This window comes from Mauremys reevesii, linkage group 2 (assembly GCF_016161935.1).
Source record: "Mauremys reevesii isolate NIE-2019 linkage group 2, ASM1616193v1, whole genome shotgun sequence".
In the NCBI taxonomy this organism is placed as follows: Eukaryota; Metazoa; Chordata; order Testudines; family Geoemydidae; genus Mauremys; species Mauremys reevesii.
In genome coordinates, this window is record NC_052624.1 from 100,141,708 (window position 1) to 100,165,783 (window position 24,076).

At 42.4% G+C, this 24,076-nt stretch overlaps 1 protein-coding gene across 1 annotated transcript in view; it reads left to right on the plus strand.

Moving 5' to 3' along the window:
- The window catches only part of ADCY1 (adenylate cyclase 1), a 285,584-nt gene that overhangs the window by 11,087 nt on the left and 250,421 nt on the right, over positions 1-24,076 (plus strand). The window contains exon 3 of the mRNA XM_039525110.1: positions 16,340-16,495. Within this exon, the coding sequence (XP_039381044.1) occupies positions 16,340-16,495 (156 nt within the window). The remainder of the gene's footprint in view (positions 1-16,339; positions 16,496-24,076) is intronic.

Consider the following 24,076-nt stretch of genomic DNA (forward strand, 5'->3'; position numbering starts at 1 on the left):
CTTCTCATCCACTGTAATCCCCAGGTCCTTTTCTGCAGAACTGCCACTTAGCCAGTCAGTCCCCAGCCTGTAGCAGTGCATGGGATTCTTCAATCCCAAGTACAGGACTCTGCACTTGTCTTTGTTCAACCTCATGTTTCTTTTAGCCCAATCCTCCAATTTTTTTAGGTCACTCTGGACCTTATCCCTACCCTCCAGCATATCTACCTCTCCCCCAAGCTTAGTGTCATCTGTGAACTTGCTGAGGATGCAATCCATCCCATCATCCAGATCATTAATGAGATGTTGAACAGGAACAACTCCTGGGGCACTCCACTTGATACCGGCTGCCAACTAGACATCGAGCCATTGATCACTACCCGTTGAGCCCTACGATCTAGCCAGCTTTCTATCCACCTTATAGTCCATTCATCCAATTCATACTTTTTTAACTTTCTGGCAAGAATAATGTGGGAGACCTTATCAAAAGCTTTGCTGAAGTCAAGATAGATCACATCCACCGCTTTCCCCATATCTACAGAGCCAGTTATCTCATCATAGAAGGCTATCAGGTTGGTCAGGCATGACTAGCCCTTGGTGAATCCATGTTGACTGTTCCTCATAGGGTGACCAGACAGCAAATGTGAAAAATCGGGGTGGGGGTAGGGGGTAATAAGAGCCTATATAAGAAAAAGACCCCAAAATCGGGACTGTCCCTATAAAATTAGGACATCTTGTCACCCTAGTTTCTGATCACTTTCCTTTCCTCCAAGTGCTTCAAAATGGATTCCTTGAGGACTTGATCCATGATTTTTCCAGGCACTGAAGTGAGGCTGACCAGTCTACAGATTCTCCTTCTTCCCTTTTTAAAAGATGGGCACTATATTTGCCTTTTTCCAATCATTCAGGATCTCCTCCGATCACCACAAGTTTTCAAAGATGGGTCTGCAATCACATTAGCCAACTCCTTCAGCACCCTTGGATGCATTAGATCTGGCCCCATGGACTTGTGCATGTCCAGCATTACTAAATAGTCCTTAACCTGTTCTTTCACCACTGAGGGCTTGTAGCAGGGCAGTAACCCTGCTCCTACCCTGAAGGGCTTAAAACAGCCCTGCAAGAGGGCTGTGGCAGGGAACCAGTAAGCCTGGGCTGATTTGGGAAGCAGACACACCTGGGCCATGCCCCAATCAGGCTGCAGCTGGCCCTATAAAGGGTCTGCTAGGCTGGAGCTCAGACAGTCTCTCTCTCTCTCTCTCTCTCTCTCTCTCTCTCTCTCTCTCTCTCTCTCTCTCTCTCTCTCTCTCTCTCTCTCTCTCTCTCTCTCTCCATGTTGAGAGGGATGGGCCTGGCTGCTGGAAGCTGAGCAGAGCACCTAAAGCGAAGCAGGGCTGGGGAAGGGCCAGAGGGAGCTGGGGAGCTCTGGCCTGGAAAACCCCCAGGCTGCAGGCCTTGTTAAAGGCTAAGAAGGGTACTGGGGTTGCAGAGGGGCAACCCAAGGGTAGACAGAGGCAGCAGTTCCAAACCCTCCTTGCCAATGATAAGTGGCAATTATACTGCAGTCTGCCCCAGTGAGCAGGGGCTAGATGGTGACTGGCAGTAGCCAAAGACTGAGGCGAGGTGGTGATAGGAGGTTGGGGGTTCCCTGGGGAGGGGAGACCCAGCGAGACCACAGGGTACTGAAGAGGGAAGAACCCCAAAAGAAGGGGCACTGGGATCCAGGAGGGACACCGGGGCTAGCAGTAAAGCAAGACACCGGCCTGCAGAGGGCGGTCCGGAGGCTGGTGAGCTAATTCCCTGAACAATCAGCAGGAGGCACCACCAGGTGAGTCGTTGCCCTGCTACAGGGCTGCTCACCTCAGATCTGCTGTTGTTGTCATTGTCCTCCTCATCATGTCTCCTTCTGTTTCCTCACACTCTTCCTTTTCCCTCCCCACTTTTCTATGTATTTTCCTCCCATGTGTCCCTATTTCTTAATCTCTTTTTTTGTTGTTGTTCCTTTTATATTATCTTGCTGACTCTTCAAATTTCTTCTGCTTGTGGGAGGTAATAGTGAAAAATTGTTTAGGAAGGGGAAACCAGGATGGTAGGAGGTTCCATCTAGGACTGGCTGTGACTATGCAAGAATGAACCTGATAAGGGGATTGGGAGGAAAAGTCTGTCCATAGGGCCATGGAAGTGTGGTCTGTATTAGGGGATCCATAGCCCATTTTGATTGTCCCTTTCTGAATGTGACTAGATTTATAGCCTTTCCTTCTCTGCAAGCTGACTTCATGTAGAACTCCCATGAAAATTGCTGGATGTTCTCTGTGAGTTGGCCATGTGGGATAAGGCCCTAAAGGAACTCAGTGAACCAAAACTCAGGACCTTTTTGTTTGATGATCAAACTGAGAGTTATATGGCTCCTTTAAGAGCATAAAATGTTGTTGTTGTTGTTATTGCTTTACCTGCTTTGTGAAGGCAATGAGAGTTCTGTGAAGCAGTGACTTGCAGGATTGGCCTCCATGCTAAAATTAAACAGGAGGGCACATGGACAGCTTCTTTCAAAGCTTGCTTGTGAAGACATCCCACTGCTAACTCTCTCTTAGCATTCCATCTATGCTAGGTGCATACTCATTGCTATGCTAACTGTACTAATATAGGATTCTTATTTCTCTCCTGGCAGCATACCCATGGTGCGGTTTAGTGTTTGTAGGAGTTGTGTATGTGCATTAAGGGGGAAATAGTTGGCCTCTTGAATTTTCTATACCTTGATTTACTTTTAACTGGTTGTTAGCCCAAAAACTTTAGCTCATCCTCCCTTCCACTCACATACCATCTGCCAAAGATTTCTGTCAACAAGGCTTGTATGATATCCAGGGGAAGGTTTCCAGACACCTGCTGATATTTTAGACCACGTGATCCGGGGGAGGAAGGAAGAGAAGAAGGGCATTGTCACCAACTTGCAATCAAGTTAGTGATTTCCATCTTATTTGAAATTCATATTATTTTTTTCCTCCTGATGCATCAAAGTCAATATTGTGATCTGAGATCTAAGAAAGCCTGGGAGCTCTCTTCAGCACCATAGATTGTTAGCATTCACTTGTGTTAATGCTACAAAAACCTCCTGAAGCGTCTAGTGAATTCTTGGGTCCTGTTTTATGACTATCCTGCACTTTGTGTCTTGCACTTTGCTACCAAATCAAAGCAGTAGTGTGGCTCCCTATGTCCACCTCACCCTGTTGTAAATGGCTGCACAAGGTGCAGAGCAATGATGAACTGGGCCTTTACTCTGCAAGTAGCCCAGTTGATTCTAATGGGACTACCCCGAAAATAAGGTGCTACTTAGTATGAAATTTGGCCACGAGTAATAATTTAACTGGCTATTGTAACAAGAACCTCTCAGAAGCTACATTGTTGCCTTGTCTTGCATGAGTCCCACACCACTGAATGGTCACTTCAGCCTTGCCCTGGGTATTGGTAGAAGAGTAGGGGCTGAGTGTCCAGTACTGCAAAGTGGTGGTCAAGGAGGGAGTGGGAGCCATGGTTCCTCACCCCCCGTGTACCATCCAGCAGAGATGGCTGTACAGGAGGGAGGAGTATGTTGTAATCTGTAAAGTGCTTTCCCAGTGAAAGAGGGAAGCACTGGAGGAACTGTGCTTTAGAAGGGGCCCCCCTGAGGTATAGTGTTTTCCCAGAGAGTGTATCCTGCCCACCATCCTTTGCTCAGAGTGGTGCTTAAAGGCACAGTCTAGCCCAAAAGCTGAAAGGAATATTCAAATATATAGATTTACTAGCAAAAAAGGTACAGTAGAAAGACCAGACTCAAACTACAAAATAATCTCTCTTCTTATCACACCCTTGCCACTTTGAAGCAGCAAAATTAGAACATCTGGATTCTTTCTATTCACATGTATTGATTTTTTTTATATTTCAAAAAAGGCAAAATTCTCTATTGACATCCACATTGCATGGTTTGCCCTTGTTCTGTGTATGACATTCCCACTGAAATCAATGGAAATTTCAGGTAGATAATTGAAGAGTGTGCACTAAGAAGTGCACAGAGAATACAGACTGACAATAATTCTGCCTATGAAACAGAACTCAGAACACTGGGTACAGAAATCAGACCACAAGCTATAGTGAACACACCTCCTACAGTTCTCAAAATCTGTAATTTGGCAACCAGTGGGTGTGGATCTCGCTGCTCTCTTGTACCTGTATATCTGGCAAGGTTTGAGGTTGAGCCAGGTATTGATTCTGCACTTCACTAGTGACCCATTGCAACTCAACATACCTATTTTGTTAAAGCTGTAGTGAGTCTGCCTGAGCTAAGTATAGGTCCTGCTCATCTTTCTGCAGGGAACAGATTGCTTCCTTTAGAGACTTGTCAGGGATGAGCTGCATGACTCACAATACCACTCTCTTCAGCCTTTTCCATACTTTCATCTTACAATCTAGGGATGAATGCAGATATTATGGAGAAAGCAAGGTGAAATCTGCCACCATAATTTAGTAGGGTTTGAGTGATAGAAAGCAAATTCTTCTAAGTCAAATCATTTTAAGAATGCACTACAACATATCTCTCACAAGTAGACTCCTGTGCACATACTACAGATTTGTGTGATACTTGAGACCATTTATTTTGTAGACTTTGTTTGTACTGATAGTTCTGTGTTAAATCATAATGAGTCCGGCTCCTGTGTTTGCTGCAGTTTTAAGATCAACAGGGTGAAAATCTTTCTAGATTTGGAGCCTCTAAGGACACATGAAGAACAAAGACAGTGACTACACACACAGTTACAAGTGAGAAGTCTTGTCTGTATTATAAGTTTCACTAAGCAGATGACTAAGGTTACAAAACCTTATAAGTATACAAAACCTGAGAGCCAATGCAATAGCTCCTACTTCACATATGTTATAGAATCTGGTGCAGCTCTCAATGGGTGGTCATTAATAGAGGGGTGGTTCCTGCTGGCAGCTTCCCAATGAGGTCTTCCTTCAGGATCTGTCCACCCTATCCATAGCAGAGAACCCCTTTTATCCCATTATTACGACCATGAGGATTCCAACCCTCCTTTTCCTTATCTGTACTTTCACACTCCATAAATTTTGGGTTACTCTGCTTTTCATAGGTTGTTCTGAGTTCTCCTTATTCTCATTATCTTATTAACATTTTATGTAAACATGTTCCCATGGTCACCTGTGGTCAGAACAGAACTTTCTGTGATGTTACAATCAAGTGGCTTGTAGTCTAGATGGGCACACTGTGTTGTATTTTTTTTCTAGAACATCATCTATTGAATACCAAATAGAAAATATCACCATAGGATAACTGGTGCTAACAGAAATGGAAGTCATTGTGTAAGATATGCATTTTTTGTCTTTGGCTGTAACTAATATTATAAAGAAACAAAGTTAAATGCATAAATCTGTGCATGCAAGTAATTCTTATTAGAGAAAACACCAAACAAACCCATCTTAGATTGCTACTGAATAATTGTTGTCCCACACTTCCTAACTTGCACGTAAATAAAACCCTACCCCTAACATCTGTTTTTGGTGACAGGACATATCAGATATGTGGCCCCAGTCCTGCAATCTACAATGTGCAAGGGGGAACCTGACAGAAGCAAACAGAGCTTCACAGGGGCACTCCCACGCAGATTCAAACACAGGACCGAACCCACTCTACACAACACTTTTTATAAAAACATTTATACCTAGTTACTGGACATGTCCTGATGTCAGCAGAAAAGGGGATAGAGCAGGGAAGAGAGAAATTATACAGTATATAATATTTCCTTAACCCTCTATATGAGGATTGGGTAAATATAGATTGAGATACAGTCCCAAATTTAGTAAGAGTAATCTGTTCTTTCTGGAAGACTTGGTGCCTGTTGGCTACAGGTTTAATTTCCATCTGTCCAATGCCTGGGTATAAAAGGCACTGTCTTTTTTAATCAGAACACTAAAATGAGCCTTTGAGATTTCCAATTCAGAGATAATTAATAGATTCTCCACTCCTCCCACCCCACAAAGCTTCTGATTCAGTCTTCAATGATTCACTCCCTCCCTACACACAGTCTTTGCCTATAGAGAGGAGTCTGAATAACACTAAAGATACCGATTCTATTCTCTTAGATATAGATTCTTATACTGCACTCATCAGTGTAGTATAACTTGCTCATAAAGTACTTTGGAGATAAGTGCTCTCTCTATATTTCTTTTAATATTATATGCATTTCTCCTTATTGCAAAAATATTGACTAAACATTCTGAAAACACTGCAATCAGCTGATCATGATATAATTAGGCGTGCACATGTATACCCTATCCCCTACCTTCTGTCTGTCTTGTCTATTTAGACTGCAAACTCTATGGGACAGGGATTGTCTAATACTCTTTCCGTAGTGCTTAGCACAATGGGGTGCAGTTCTAGATAGGCCCTTACACACTAATATAATAAAACATGATTAGTAATACTCAGACTTAAAAAACATGACAAAACAGGTATGCTTTTAGAACCGATTACTTGTTCATACACAGGACATCTAGCGTGTAGATGTTTATTGTGACCTTGGCCAACCTCACTAGCTGAGCACAGGTAAGCACTGTTGGCTGTGAGACTTTCAGGAATCTCCTTGTGATGGGTTGTATAGACCCCACGCTGGCAGTGATGGTGTTAAGGGGTTAGCCTGTTTTGTGGCACCTGGAGAGAAAATAGGTAATTAAGTATTAGACTCAGGTGGGGTGAACCAGACTAGGTGGTTCCTATAAAGAAAGGACTGCAGAGCCAATAGGGAAGAACTGAGAGAGGAGAGCTGAAGTACAGAGCTTATCCTCTGGGACTGGCCCTGAAGGGAGAGGTCAGGAAGCATAAAGAGATTCCAGGGGGCTGCCTGAGAGACCGAGGAGCTGCTGAGAGCAGAACCTTCCAACCACAGGCTGGTGAAGCCACCCAGCAAGCTGGACTTCCTGGAAGAGGGCATGGTCCTGAGAACAGCCTGCAAGAGAGTCATGGTATGAAGTATGCTAGGGAAGCAGTAAGGAGTTGAGAGAGACTGGTGCCCACCACTTCTTAAAGGGTCACTGGCCTAGAACTCAAAGGAGTGGGCAGGCTCTGGGTTCCCCCAACCAAACTCAGCAAGGGATTTATTAAAGCCTTGAACAAATAAGCCATACTTGAAGAAAGCAGAGACCGCACACTCTTCCTCTAGGGTGATTGTCCTGCTGATGTTCTGGACTGTTTAACACCCCAAGGGAAATGGACTACCAACGACTAGGCCACAGGGCAATGCCATATTAAAAAGCTGAGATGAACTAGATGGTGATCAGTCTATTAAAGGAGGGAAACTGAGGCAGGGTTGCTGTGTTACCCAGCTGCACCACAAGGGGATACCTGAAGGTCAAAAGCATCTTCCAACACCCTGCAAGCGGCAGGAAGTGAGTCTGGAGATCCAGTAGATAGAAAATTACTCAGCTTTTAACAACCCATGTTTTAAGGGGCATGGCTACTGGACATGCTATCTTACACTGGAGCCAGGATTGTATTAGATAATACAATAAAGGTGTAGAACTGGTCAAAATGGTTCTATAAAATTTCATGTAAAAATTTTTTTAGTTAATTGGAAGGGGAAAGGTTTTTTAAAAATATCGGTTTTGCTCCCTTTTTTGACCATTCTATTATGATAATAGACAGGTGCCTTTTAAAAAATGTTTGCCTATGTGAACTGTAAGCAGAGTGTAATTTTATTACTAGAAAACTCTCTAGGTATATCAGGTCACACAAGACCGCAAAGGAAAAAAATGGGATAGGTATTGCATGTAGCAAAGGTATAGGCAGTGCATCCAATAGCCCTGTCTGACTCCACATAAATAGATGTCATGCAGGTCAAATATTGCTAAATAGAGACCTAGGACCTGAACCTCATTGGTTACATAAGTAGCAGAACCAAAAGAACTTGACAAAGAGGAAATTAAAAAAAAAAGCCTTCTGGAAGGGATCCTGGACAGTTCGCTTGCTAGATGTCTCAGGACAAAACGGTGTTTGCTCCTGGGCTCCCAAATGTCATGGCTTGCCTGCCAACATTTAAAGAGTGTGCACAGCATAATAATGTTTAACTTGTATCCTTTCCTCAGTGCTCACACTAAAATATTTGCTCTTTGGAGGTACCTGTATAATATAAAATGTAGAAGAAACGGAATTCTGGAAACCTGTTAAACTTGGGCTATAAAAATTGTCTGCATTGCAGTGGCTGAAACAAAGGTCACCAGAACTCTAGTCCATTGCTACTGTCCCTAATCATTTAAAAAAAAAATCTGTTGTCTTCATGTATCTTTAAAAAAAACTACAATATTAGGGGGTTTAATTACAAAGAGCCTCACAGTGTATGACAGTTTTGTCTTTATGAAGCTTAGGGCACCCTGTGCCACCAGTTTGAAGGGTTAGTTGGTTTCACAGTGTCTGTTTGAAACTAAACCTGCTGCAGTGTATGGGTTTTAAGGCTCCTCCCTCTCAGCCCTGTTTTGCAGCTTCTTGGGGCTGGATTTTCCATTTTGACATTCCACCCCCTGCACCAGCAAAACAGAAAATCAGGACACAACTAATATTTTCTCAGTTAGTTACTGCTGTCTCCTTGTTCCAAATACAGTGGCCATCTGGATGGCCACTGTAAGACTCAGGGATAATAAATACAAAGGGGATTCAAGATGCTGACAGCACACTGGCCCTGTAGCTTTAGCTTCCAGAGGGTGATATTCACCCCTGTGCAGAAGGCCTGTGCACTGGACCACTTGATACACAAGATAGGTCTTAAATGGTGCCCAGGTCTTGCCCCTGCTTGGGTCTCCCTGACCCTCAGTGAATGAATACTGATTATCCTGACACTTAGACTACACAAGTTCTTCGTTTCTTTGGAAAGTTGACAAAACCTGTCAACTGGAGTCAACTTTATAAAATTTTAACTGAACCCTGAAGATTGTTCTGACACTCCTAAGTAAATAATGAATAATTTTACCAAACATCCACATCACTTTTTTTACAGATAATGCTGAATATACCAAATTTGATGTTTCTAAGTCAAACCATTCTTGAGAGATGTGGTGGAAAAAGTATAAGAATTTTCAAAACCAGAATTTGCTAGCTGTTTCCAGTATTTCAGAAATGGCTTGCCAGATTTACTTTAAATGTGATTAAAAGATCTTCCTCTTTCCAAAGATCATGCATACAAATATGAAGCAGAAATATGAGCATTTTAAAGTATTAAGAATAGTAGAAAGGAGCACCTAAATCAGCTTTATAGTCAAATGCTGTTTGCAACTGAACAGGGCTTTAGTCAACAGGTTGTCTAGCTCAGTAAAGGGGTAACTAGGCGAAATGTAATGTCCAGTGATTGTACAGGAGGTCAGACTAGAAGGTCTAAGGGTCCCTTCTGGCATTAAACTCTAAACTACTGTAGAAGGGCTAATGGTGCTCCAGAATTCTAAATGTTTAGATCCAGTTGCTGTTTGAGATCACTTAATGTATCTATTTTGATAATATGGCACAGATATCAAAATTCTCTTTCACAAAACTAAAAATAAATATCTGGTGCAAAATATTAACTAGATGCATTAATAAAACAGATTATAAATACTAACTCAATTCCCCTTTCTTCCCCAATGTGTCCATGCTCATGGTGCTTCCAAATAAAATATATTAGCCAGTTCAGAGATTCACCTTCATACATTTTCTGAACAGCCTTTAAAAAACCCAGTTTAACCCCCCATGCAGAGGCCATTGATGCTGACACACACAGATGCACCCCTTAAATTGCTGTGGGGGAAAAAGGCAGGAAGGCTAACAAGACCAGGCTGTGCTATATCAAGGCAGCAAGTGGGTTCCAAAGTTGAGCGGCCTTTATGGAGAGCTATTGTAATATACTTTCAAGAAAAGTTTGCTTTTTACCCAAGGGAACCTCTTTCTCCTCCTCTAACAAAGGCTACAATAAAAGGGAAGTCCTCCCTCACCACTCTCCCAGGGGGAGGAGAGCACTGAGCTGGGTCTCCAAATTAAATGCCTTCATCAAGACTCTGCTGTTTCTGTATCATTTAATCTCAGATGAAATTAAATAAACTGCATTGCAATCAACTGCTTGGCAGGGGACTGGCTGGACCCTCTGAGCCTGATTTGCCATTTGCCCTGCACCTATTGTGCAGGGAAATTACGACACTGGTCATCAGATTCGAACTCGCTCTGGAATCATGTTTCAGAATGGTGGTGGAACACAAGCTTTACACGGACTATAGTTAATGACTATTCAAGCAAGCTGTGGGGCAATGATGAGTGGAAACCTGTGTTGAGGGAAATGGGAGCACAGGAAATGGGATTGGATGGTGGCCCGCTTGGAAATAGAGGAAAGGAAAGCGGAGGTAGGAGCCAGAGTTTGTGGTTGGATAAAGAGAAGAAGCTGCAGCAAGAAATGGTTTATCTTTGGCCATACTGCAAAGGAGGCAAAATCTGAAGCATTTAAATATCATGAGTCATAGCTATCAAAAAAAACCCAACAACCCAAACCTTGAGAGTCTTAAATAGTAAATTATGGTGGGGGCTCTCTCTATTTTTAATCTCTTACCTTTAGGGTGCATCTAGCTAACATTTTTAAGCTTTTCTTTGCATCCACCAGGGCTACATGCTTTTTCTTTTAAATGAAAGCTGGGGTTCCCATATGATCACCAGACTCCAATAGCTGTGGCTTTAAGACAACACCAAATATGAGACTTGCAATAAAAACATGAGAGTTGGCAACATGTTTGGGTTTTCTCTACTACCCCCTAACTTAGGGCTAACTTAGCTGACATGAGAAGGTCCATGCCTGAACAAGTAACTGTTGAACAAAAGTGAACAAGTAATTGCTGAAACAATTAACTATTGTGAATATGCTTACGGTAAATAAGGGAGGCAGAAACTAACTATTCTGGGTGTGTTTAATAAATAGGCAAAGTAAGCTTACCTTAACAATCTGCAAAGCAATTGGTCCTTGCATGCAATAGGTGTTAGTAGCTAGGAATGATGTCTATAAACTGCATAGTGCATGATATGAGTTGAAATTATGGTATCACTCTTTACCTAAATGCCCTGCATCTGTACCTGGCCAAGTTGGGCAAAGAGTTGTTTCATACTTAATAAAGTAACCTGAGTAACGAGTTGAAGTCATACAGAGTTTTTTGGATCCCAGAGAACTGGATGAAGTGTTCTTCAAGGACTGAATAAGGTGTTCTGGATAAGCAGAGTAGAAAGTACTTGGAGAGAATCCCAATAGGTAGCTTGTACTGCAGGGCAGACTCTGGAAGGGGCACAGCTTTGTAAAAGCTATTATGAAATAATTCTTCACCAGACTTTGGTGACAATCTTATGAAGTTATGCCTTTGTGAAATTGGCTGGCTTAGCCACATACATTTTGTGACACTAGTTTATATGAGTTTTTAAACTAGCTTCCTAACTCAAGGGAAACTGCAATGCATGTGGCCAAGGATAACAAACCCAAATCTCTATTATTAAATCCAACTTTGGCAGTGAGCTATATTAGCTCAAATAGGCCATCTTTAATTTCTGACCAACTGTGGGTTGGGGAGGGGGGGAGCTCCTCTACACCAGAGGATATGTCCTGTAAAAGAATAAAAGTCAGAGCTCCATGTGCTCACTTGCCCCTAAATCTGATGCTTATTTAACTTGTCAGAGCTGCAAACTAATGAAAACACCTACAGAAAGAAGAAAATGCAATTGATGATTTTGCCCCGAGGTCCTTTTTTAAGATTACCTGGTAAATGAGCTTGCATGTTGTGAATAGATCTCTAGGGTTTATTTTTCTTGTGTTCGGCCTGCTTATGTAACCTGTATCGCTAAAACTTTTTTATAAAAGAATTCTTAAACTGAGGAGTTGCTGTGGGCAACAGACCGTTCTGACCAAATTCACCAAGTATTTGCCCTCTCAAACTATACACCTGATATCACATGCCTCTGCAAGTGAACCAAAAATCAAGAGAAGGGCAGGGAAAGGGAAAGAGGGAGGAAAGGAGAGAGTAGCTATTGTGCAACTAAACTCTGTGTCTTTTTAATTCTATGCTAGGAGTACTTTAGTAAATAATGTGGACCAGAAAGAAAAAATGAACAGCTGCTTGCAGGAACAGTCTGTGCTCTGCCACATATGGTGGCAGAATGCACTTTAAGCAAAAGAAAACACAGGAAGGCGGGTGTATGTTTTGAAATAGAAGCCAATCACAATAGAGCTGGGCAAGAGATTTTCATTGAACCACAAGCCCACAGCAGTTTAGCCTTTTGTTTGTGGTGGTCTGATATGTTCCCCTGAGCTCAGCTTCTGCTTGAAAGAGTGTGGCTAATATGGATGGAGATTTTGGAAGAAGCTGACTGTTTGCCTGAAACACCAGACTCTGTTAGCACATCCTGTTTGCAAGGTCGTCCCTAGGGAGTTGCGGGGTCTGGGGCAAATCAGCCTGTATGGGGCCCCCCCTTAACATTTTTTATACAGGTGAAATCTGGTTACAGTGAACTTCAGTGGCAGCTGCTGGCCACAGGTTAAATATTGATAGCGCCCAGCTGTATAATTATGTTGTTATATTGTAGATTTTTATAATTATAATGAAGTTCATATAATTTAAAAAAAATAATAAACTCACCGATCACAATCAGTGTCGTGCCACTTACATTCTGAAATCTACCTTCCTGGACTTCCTTGCAGCAAACTCACTTCCCAGGTGCATATGGTCTCACTACCCTCAGTGGATTTATTTAAAATGTAATTACACATTGGCAACACTGGGAGCTCAGGTCTTGGGAACCGGGTAGCTCTTGGAGGGCCTATATGTGCCCTGGTGCTGGGGGACCCCAGGACCCTCCAGCATGGAGGAGGGGCTCTAAGATCTGTTTTCTCTGGGGGCTGGGAGGGGGAGGGAGGTGGTAAAGCAGATGGACGGAGGACCCCAGTCCTAGTGGGTGATGGAGAGAGCAGAGTTGTGGGACCCCAGATCCTGGTACTGTGGGGAGGGGGACCCCAAGGCTGGAGATCTGAAAGGCAAGGAGGACCCTGAGGCAAGGGGGTGATAAGGGCTGGCCCTGGCCTGGAGGTGGCATTGGAGGACCCCACCCAGTGCTGGGAGAGGGGAGAAAGAGCAGTGGAGGGACACCAGTGCTGGGTGACAGGTGAAGGATGATGGAGATGACTGGCTGGCACTAACCTGTGCTAGGACCAAGGGGGCCCCCCTGTGCTGGTGGAGGGTCCTGCCGGAAAAGAGAAGGGTCCGTCCAAGGCGGAAGGGCAGTATCAGGGTCAGCCTGCCCTGGCACTAGTGGTGGAGGGTGCTAGGACCCTGCGGAGGCGGGCAATGCTAGGAGCCAGCAGAGTGGAGCAGGGCCTCCCAAAGCATGGGGCCCAGGGTGGTTGCCCCGTTCTGCCCTATGGACGGGACAGCTCTGCCTGTTTGGCTGACACATTGAGGCAGGTGGTGTATGACCCAACCTGAACATAAGGGAATTAGGAGTGGCTCTCTAGTGGGCTGAAGTGGGAAGCCTCTCTAGGAACAGCCATGCATAGGGAGGAGGTTTGATCCAAAGATTTGATAAGGTAAGCTAAAAAGATCAGGGAAAAAAATCTACAGTTGGCTGGTATATGGACAAGAAGAAATGGAAGTATCTTAGCAACAAACAAAATCCTAGCAGTGGTATAGGCCCATTATTAGATAAAGATGGGTAAGAGTGTTATTAATGCCAAAAAGACACAAGTGTTCAATAAATATTTCTGTTCTCTAGTTGGAAAGAAGCAGAATCATAGGATTGCAATGGACCTTGAGAAGTCATCTAGTCCAATCCCCTGCACTCATGGCAGGACTAAGTATTATCTAGACTACCTTCACAGGTGTTTGTCTAACCTGCCCTTAAAAATCTCCAGTGATGGATATTCCACAACCTCCTTAGACAATGTATCAGTGCGGAGTAGAGTGGAAGAATTACTTTTTGTGTCTTGTTTACAACACTTCTGCTAATACATTCCTGAATGATTATTGTGGTTTTTTTGTTTGTTTTTGTTTGGTTTTTTTTTTTGGGGGGGGGGTTGGGTTGTGGGGTTTTTTTTGTTTGTTTGTTTTTTTTTGCAACAGTGTTACACTGTTGATGCATATTTAGCTTGTGATATGACCCCCAGATCCCTTTCTGCAGTACTCCTTCCTAGGCAGCCATTTTCCATTTTGTATGTGTGCAACTGATTGTTCCTTCCTAAGTAGAGTGCCTTACATATGTCCTTATTGAACTTCATCCACTTTTCCAGTTTGTCCAGATCATCATGAATTTTAATCTTATCCTCCAAAGCACTTGCAACCCCTCCCAGCTTGGTATAATCCACAAATGTTATAACTGTACTCTGCCATTTCCTAAATCACTGATGTTGAACAGAACCAGAACTGACCCCTGGGGAACCCCACTTGATATGCCCTTCCAGCATGACTGTGAACCACTGATAACTACTCTCTGGTTTCCAATCAGTTACACACCCACCTTTATAGTAACTCCATCTAGGTTGCAGTTCTCTAGTTTATTTATGAGTAGGTCATGCAAGACAGTATCAAAAGCCTTACTATAGTCAGGATACCACATCTACCACTTCCCCCCTATCCAAAAGGCTTGTTAGCTTTCTTTGACGAGGTATTAGGTTGGTATGACATGATGCACTCATAGTGCATGCGGATGATGAAGTACTTTCCAGTCCATTAACATGTAAGGCAGATGTTAGACATCTACTAGGCATAAATATTTTTAAATTGGCAGCCTTGTATAACTTTGCACCCAAGAGTCCAAAAAGGGATGACTGAGATTTCTGCCCTGCTGATGATCATTTTTACTAAACTTTAAATCCTGGGGAAATCCCAGAAGTCTGGAAGAGTGCTAATATGGTGCCAATATTAAAAAAAAAAGCAAGCAGGATGGCCTGGATATCTATAGGTTGATTAGATTGACATCAGTCCCAGGCAACATAATGGAAATTTCATATTGGATCCAATTTAATAAAGACATAAAGGAGAGGGATATAATTATTGCTAGCCAACATGATTTTTGGAACATAAGTCTTGTCAAACAAATCTGATTTCATGCTTTGAGTTTGGTCGATAAAATGAAGTATGTACATTTGAAATACTTAGACTTTTGTAAGGTGTTTGACTTACCACATGACATTCTAATTTAAAAAAGAGTAATGTACAATATGAATAACGTTAAATGGATTAAGAATTAGCTAATTGACAGATTTCAAAGTAGTTGATGAAGAATCCTCATCAAATGGGAGTGTTTCTAGTAGGGTTCCTCAGGGATCAGAAGTAGACCTTAAGTTATTCAGCATTTTCATCAGTGACCTGGAAATAAACATAAAATCACTGCTGATGATAGCTGTGGACAACACAAAGATTGGCAGAGTGGTCCATAATGACAGGGCAGTCACACAGAGCTATCTGGATCATGTGGTACTGGTCCCGTTCAAACAAAATGTGTTTCAATGTAGCCAAGTGCAAAGTTATTCATGTAGGAACAAGAAATACAGAGAACATTTTCCTGGAAAGAAGTTACTCTGGATAGGATTTAGGGATCACAGTGAATGGGCTACTCAATATGATCTCCCAGTATGATGCTGTGGCAAAAAGAACTAATGCAATCCTTAGACATAAACAGGGAAGTAGACAGTAGGGGGGTGATTTAATCTCTTTATATAGAATTGATGAAACTGATAATAGAATACTGCATATAATTCTGGTGTCCACAGTTGGGAAAATATTTTGAAAAAATAGAGAGAGCATAGAGAAGACCTGCAAAAATTATTTCAGGACTGGAAAAAACACCTTACATAGAGCTCAGTTTGTTTAGCTTATCAAAAAGAAGATTGAGAAGTGACTTGACTGCAGTGTTTAAATACCTCACTGGGTAGAAAATATTGGGTTCTAAAGGGTTCTTTAATCTAGCGGAGAAAGACATAACAAGAAGTAGTGCATGGAAGCTGAAGCCAGACACTTTCAAATTAGAAATAAGGCACAAATTTTAATTGAGGGTGATTTGTTTTAATGTTTAATCTACAAATGGAAGTGGTGGACTCTCCATCTCTTAAAGCATTCAAATCCTGACTGGAGCCTTTCTATTAGATATGCTTTAGCTGAACACAAGTTATTAGGCCTAGTACAAGCATAAGTAGGTAAAATTTAATGGTGTATGATATATAGAAGGTCTGCTTAGATGATCTAATGGTCCCCTCTTGCCTTAAAATTCATAGTTGGTTATTTAAATATCTTTCAAGCGAACCCACAAGAAGGGGATGAGGTTTTTTTGTTTGTTTGTTTTTGTTTTTAGGGTAGGTTGGGAAAGACACCAGCTCACAAGGTTGTTTATGCTGTAGAAAAGCCTGTGAATCTCCCTCAGCCAGCCAACTTGAATTTAGACTGTGATTTTATCAGACTAAGGAAGATTTTAATCAAACAGCCTTTCTCACCCCAGTGGATGTTGCAGGTAGGTTACGGTTCTTAATATACAGGCTGAATTTCCTTCTTGGCCTGCGACCAATCTCCTCAGTTCAAAGTGCTCCCAGCATTCTTGTTGCCTTCAGCGTAGGTGGGGGAGGAGAGGTGGTCTCATGATGCCACTGTCCCTTATTTTATAATCTTAGTTCATGTCCCAGGGAAGATACTGGCCTAGATGAGTCCTGGTGGGGCTTGCTGAGTCACACTTGAATAATCTCCATTGTGTGGTGCTTGGGCAACTGCTCCTTGCAGAATTGTAAATCTCTTGTTTACAATTCCCCTGCTGGTCAATGGCTCGTGTTGGGCGCTTAACGCCAGTTTGGATGTGGGTCACCTCCTCTGTTGTCACTGCAGAGCTAGAATCACAGCATATTTCAATAACAACCATATAGCAAAATCTCATAACTTCATACACAATAACAATATACAGATTTTGACAGAACGTGTTTCAGCAAATTGTGAGCTTACATATGGGACCTTACAATGCATGCTTTGTATGAAATATCACAACCCTATACAAATGATTAATATGTGGGTTACAGGGTGCTACTTTTGAGGTACAGTGCATCACAGTGCAAACAAGGTATTTGTTGTTATCAGTCTATTTTGACATTTACTAGTGCTGGTCAATATTTTTCAAATGAAAACAGTTTCTTCTCAAAAAAGCCCCTTCCCCGTATATTAAAAAGTATTCACCATCATTTTCATATTTTTGTTTCGCTATGGTCTCCTTTTTTTCAAATTTTTCTCTTATCGTTTTTATTTTATCATTTGTTTTTTCTATCTTCTGATTTTGTTTCTTTTCTCCAGTCATTTTTGAAACTCCATATCTATCTTTTTGAAAAATGATTGGGGGCGGGGGGAGGAATTGAAATGAGGAGAAATGAAAAAAATATCATCGGGATAAAAAAAGAATTTCATGAAAATGGGTCTCTCTGACTCTCATGAAACAACTTTGAAATGTTTCTCCTTGTTGTTAGTTTTTTGGCCAACTCCATACCTCCCTCTTTGCTGTGCTATCTTACAGGAGCTGGCCACGCTTGAAGGGTAGCCTTCAGGGGTGTAGCAGCTTTTGTGCCCAATGAAATTTCATGAGTGCCTACTTGAGACACAATGGCTGTAAAGCTCAACAATGGCTGTACTGTGCTCAGTGCAGCTTTGGGGTGCTTGGAAGGAGGAGACAACAAATCACCTTGTTGCAGTTCCTGTATCCTGAGGCAGGCTGGGAACTGGTCCAGAGTGCTCTGTACAAGTTAGAACCCTGTGTCTCCTCTAACTTACACTTGGCTCTCTATCACCTTAAGAGATCATTCCAGCAGCCAGAGTGTAGCAATTATCATGCCCCTTATTCCCCAGCCTCACTTTAATACCAAGGCCAGCACAGAAGGTGGCATAGAGCAGGTATTGCCCTGTCACTCAGGCAATTCTCCTTTAATGACCCAGGGAGTTGAGTAAATCAGCTTTATGACCATGTTGTGTTACTGAGGGCAATGCAAAGCAGGAGGATTGGGGAGTTGGGGCTTGTAGCCAGAACATAGCCTGATGCCTTCTGGAACGCCCAATAGGATCCTGAGGTTGTGGTTTACATATACATTGCTCCTTGATATAGTTAGCAGTGGGCAAGATTAATGAGTCCGCGTGGAACCATCATGGTCAAATGTAGTTGTCACCTTGACTGGCATAACACAGCTTAATACAGGAATGTTGGCAAGGATCCCATGGGACCCCTGGATGACAGTCATTAATGCCTGCCACCACTGCACCAAACAGACGTATTGGAATGCAGCATGCTTTGCCTACAAGAGAATGGAGTTGATTACCTTATTCTCCTGGGCTGCAGGTTATGAGAACAATATTTGGTGTTCAGAATAAAACAGATTTTTAATGACAAATGGCAACTTTTTATTGACTGTGCTATGCAAAAAAAAATAGAATTACTTCTTGCTATAGCTTATATGGTTTCTCTTCTTGAGCTTGTTTCTTTTCCTAGCAAATATGCCTGTGTAGTGGTATTGTGATGTTATAAATTGCTGATGTTAAATATTAGTAATTGCAAAGAATGTGACAATTTTTTTTCAACACAAGATGCATTAAATACAACACTCAGGACTCCTGCATCCAAGATCAGCTACGTATGGGGATGGATATAGATCCTTGATTCTGTTAGCAGGTCTGTGCCAGCCCTAGTTCCAGCATGAGTTCTAGCAGCCTAGCCCTAGAGATTGCAATGAGTTATGCCAGTGGTGCATGGTCTAAGGGACCCTACATTAGCAGAGTGTAGCCTCCACTCTCCTCACCCCCAGCACACCCTCAGCCCTGAGGAAGAGGTGTTTGCATAGGAGTAAGCTCCACAAGCTGAGCATTGCCACCTGCTGGGGAACTTTTCAACAGGCTAGTTGCTGGCAAAAATCAGCTCTTTTGTGCTGTGTGCCATGCACAGGAGCTAGATCTGAAATGATAATCCGGACTTCAAGATATTGTGTTGCAAATAGTATCTAGTTTGTGCAATTAGGGAGGGGACTAGTGCTATTTAGGTAATCTCTGTATTATAGGCAGAGCTGGCAGCATTGCCTGTAGTTGAGTGCCTGACATTTTCCACTATAAACACCCTGCTTTCAGTTACTTATAACTTCAGCAAACTTAAACAGTTCAGGCTGAAATTTTCCATGGTGGGTGTCTGCCTCAAGCTGAGTAATTTATTTTATTCGTAAAATTTCAGCTAAATGTTTCCAAGAATGAGATTTGGAAAAAAAATACATGGTGTACCCATGTTAAGTGGCTCTTCACTCCTCCTCCTTGCCTCCCCTAGCATAGAAGATGTGGCTGGAGAGAAGGTGTGGCCAGACATGCTGTACTATGGCTATTCTTGACTGGCTTTGTGGCCCTTAAGGTGAAATTTAGAGAAGCCCTGAGGGAGTTTGAAGGGCTTATCTATGCTACAAATACTATCATGGTAGAGCTATGCCAGCGAATCCCCCTAGTGGAGACAGTTAAACCAACAAAATTAAATTATTTTGCTGCCATAGTAAACTGCCTCCCTGAAGGACCTAAGAAAATGGCCTCTGGTGCCTGAATAACTGCATCTGCATTATAGCTTTTGTTGGCATAGCTGTTTCAGCTAAAGGGTACAATTTATTTTTAACACTCCTACTTGACATAGCTATGCTGGCAAAACTTCATAGGGTAGACTAAACCTAAGTTGCATGAGGGCTGAACTGGCCGTGCACAACTCCCATACACAGGAAGGCACAAAGGTGACTAAAAGGCACCTACCTCCTCATGCTTTTTACACACACATCTTTCCTGTGCTGAGCGAAGCTTGGGTAGAGCAGACAGTCTGATACCTTGAGGTGGCTGGCTCATTTTATAAAACAGAATGCTGATCTTATTCACATGGCCAGCATTCAAAACCACACTGCTGAAAATGGAGAAAATGGGATCCTTGGTCATCTCAAATTTTCTGGTTGTTATGAATACCCTTAGATTAACGGGCCCTGAGAGAGGAATCTGATTGGTCTCTGTTCGGTGACCATCCAAACATATGCATCGCATCAAATACTCTATAGAAATCTGTGAATTCCACCTGCGTTCCCTCAGAAATGAAGTACTTATGACATGTGGAGTACTTTTTTTGGGACACTGAAATGCACAACCTGACTTTTTTTGTAAAGGACTTTTTTCCAGGGTAGCTAAGGAGTCTTTTTCTTTTTGTCTCTTCTGTGGCTTTTTTTTCTTTTTGATCAATGTGTTGTCAGCAGTGAATGGACTGTTATTAAGTATGCCAAGATATTTTGTTACACACCCTCTAGAATTACAGTTGGGCAGTTCAGGAAACTAGCAGGCAAAGGGCCTCTTAAGTTATTGAAGATTATGTCTACTTGTGTTATGGGCCTGTTCCTTCATAACATGCTGCACTAGTATGGAAGAAGGTACTGTAACTTAAAATTTATCACTTTGCTTCCCCACAGTACTTATTCCCATGAAGAACAAACTGTTCCTGATTTGGCATGGAATGCTACAGCTTCATAGTTCAATATGAATGCACAGCTGGACCACAAGAGCTTTGGCAATATTTTCCCTTGTCACTTTTATTTGCTAGTCTTTGTTTCCTTGCTCCCTTCAGGAGCAAAGTGTTTATGAAAACTGTCACCCAAATAAAGCAAAGGAAAAAAGAAGGGCATATTTTAAATAAGGGAACTAAGGACATTTAGCTATATAACCCCTTTCAGTTAAGAGGCCTGAATTGGAGCCCTGGATCCAAACCTCTCCAGACTTTAGGAAAGTTCAAATTTAGGCCTGAATCTTTGTCCAAACTACGTAGCTTGGCCCCATTTCTAATGTCTTCCAATATATAGAAGGGTTGTTGTAGCTGTATTGGTCCCAGGATATTAGAGCGACAAGGTGGGTGAGGTAATACCGTTTTTTATTGAACCAACTTCTGTTGGTAAGAGACAAGCTTTTGAGCTTACACAGAGCTCTTCTTCAGGTCTGGGAAATGGAATCAGTGTCAGCTAAATACATGAAAGTACATGTCCAGATGTTTTGAAGTTGTGTCCTTTGTGTTTGCCTACAGCATATGATGCAGACTGAAACTTTGAGATACTAAGATTGCACGTCAGTATTAGTCCTTTCAGTTTTTCTTTGGAAGAGAAAATACTGTGCCTTTATTTTGAGGCCTGTGGTTCACTTCTCTGCCCACCTACTATGGACAAAACAGTTTCATCTGTAATAATCTTGGGTAGTACATATCTGAGATGGTGGGGGTGATGCATCCTTTACATTCAAACAAAATTAGATTACAAAGCAAAGCATAAGGTGTGTATTATTAATCAAAGATGTAAAAATATCATAGCATTACTGTTGAAAATTGTGTGATCAGATACTAAGGGGTGGGGAAGCAAGATTTTTCATGAAAGTGCAACCCCACTGTGATGGGATGTATAGCTCATCCTGGCTCTAAAAGAGTTAACTGAAGATAGAGAGCTTGTTTAGGGTTCCCAGTTGCACCTAGAAGGAGTCCCTGATGGAGAGCTGGGTAATTTCTATGACAGATATAGTAATATTCTGTAATATCCTGGACAAACTTTTTCTGAATTAACTTTGTGTCTAGGAGCTCATTGTGTTTAAAAACACAACTGTTTATTGTGGTATTGTATGTAACATCTCTAGGGGGAGACATCAATGTAAATCATGGGAAATGTTATGAGCTTCAAAGGACTATTTGAAACAATGGGACAGACAAGAATGAACTTTCAAAGTTAAGTAAGTTTCCCAGAAAATCTATAGGGAGAGGTATATGCAAATGTACCCGCTCTGGTTATGCAAGCCTTTTGAAGCTTCACCCTGATGAAGGTACCTTTTGTTTGTTGATCACCTGTTATATGAGGACAATATTAGAGGCCCAAATTGTATAAAAGAGTGATTCTCAGATTCATGGTGGTCTTGTTCTGAGCCAAAGTGGTTATGAACTGGTAACCACAGAAAAACTCCTTGGTGGGGTTTGAAGGACCTGCCAGAATCCGTGTTGGAGTTGGGTGGTCTCTGGTAAGCTTATTAGCATGTAGGTGGTTGATTTAATGTGTTTTTTTTCTGTAATGCTTTCACCTTTAGAATAAATGTGCTTGCTTAAAAAGAGCTGTGTGGTAACGTAGACCCATGAGCAATTGTGCTGTTTGTAGCCCCTGAGGAGACAGACAAGCAGGCCTGCTTAGGCAGTTGGACTTGCTATGGATCTCATTGTAGGCAGGGAATTCTGCAGAGTGGAAAACCCTCCGTCAGGCAGCTCTCCACCCAATGTAGGTGACGGCTGGGGGTCCAGAAGACTGAGAGTCGGTGCTCATGCTGGATCATAGACAGAGAATGCAGTTCCCCTGAACTGTGACAGTTTCTGTAAAGAGAGGAAGCCCAGAGTAGATGAGGTCTGCAGGGAGAGAGGAAGAGGAATTTTGCAGTCCCTCTCTGAGTGAGCAGTAGAGACTGGTACCTGGAGAGATACAGAGAAACCACTAGGGTGGAGCATGCCCTGGTGGTGAATCCTAACAAAAGGGCCTGGACCTTCAGGGAAGAAACTCAGGAAGATGCTCCACTGAAAAGGAGCTTCAGGGGGGAGTTTAAATCTGGGGACAGGCCTGGATGAAAAAGGGCAGCAGAGATGAAAGTGACTCCTCAAGTAGGCCTTAGAGAAGGCCAACCACCAGACAAACAGCATTGGGGGTAGAGTGCAGCGAGGCAATTCTTGGGAGTCAGCATTTTGGGGAAGACCATACAGCTGGGGAGGACCCAGGATGGATTAAAAGTTCCAGTCCAAGGGAGATGGCAAAAATTGCTTTCATTGTAGTTTTTGTTTTGCTTTTGAATTTGGTTGAAGGACACCAGGGAGAAGTCCTGGGGTCACTACTCTAACCGAGTGCAATGGAAGACGAGCCCTGGAGAGGCAGACGACTTATACCATTTACCAGTGTCACATGGGACATCATCCGTATGTTTGGGACACTGATACCCCAGAAGGGGTGAGACTGTAAGTTGACCTTGTTGGAGGGTTAAGTCACAAGAAGACGGAGACCACCACAGGACAGATGTGACTGTTGGCAGGGAATAGTAGACAGGAAAGAGCTGCTGCACCAAGCATAGCCACAAAGGGGTGCTCTAGCAGTGAGTCCACTCCTCTACACCCATACATAAAGGGGAGTGACTATGCAAATACCTTTGGCATGCCCAGTGTGAACAGAATATTTCCAAAGCTTGAACAGTTGTGGACAGAGCTGTATGCTCCTGCTGTTGAGGAAAACATTCTATGCCTTCTCTCCTGAAAAATTTGGTGCCGGGTTCTTATTACCATCCCCTCATGCCTTTCACCCCCCAAAACTTGTTCAGCCTATGCCCTAACTTCTCAAGTCCTTTCAATTGTATTGGAGTAACACATACGCCACTGTTAAATGGTGTGTGTAAACAATGGGCCAAATCCATCCCTGGTGTAACTGCACTGACTTCTGCTGTGCATAGAATGGAGGAGTACAGAATTATGTCAATATGTACCATCTATGATACTATGCCATTTGTTGGAAAAACTATTTTAGTAAATGTTCACCTCTCAAATGTGTCACTGAAAGAAGGAAAAACATAAAGGCCCTGTACTAGTACTAGTACTCATTTGGCACTCAGTGGGGAACAGGAAGTAGTTGCACTCCAGTGCAACAAAATTGTACCTGTGCTTTGTAGGACAAAACTCAAAAGAGAGATCTTGCAGAATGAGATGCCTGATGGTAATTGGTGGGTGTGCAAATGGCATCTGTTTTGTTGTTAGTCAACAAGATGTAGGACATTTCTGTCTCTGGATATCAAGCACACATGCAACATTGTGCTCATGGTAAAATTAAATCTCAGACAAATGTTTAATCCTATTCCTTTTACAAAATAACTTCAAATACCAACTTAAAAGATCCTGACAAAATGCTGGCTCTTATGGACGAGGATTGCACTGATACATAGTAGGAGAAGGTTAGAGGGCTGAAGGTATTGTATGTGTGAGGGAGAGGGGGAATCAAAGAAGCTCCGGATGTAGTTAAAGAAT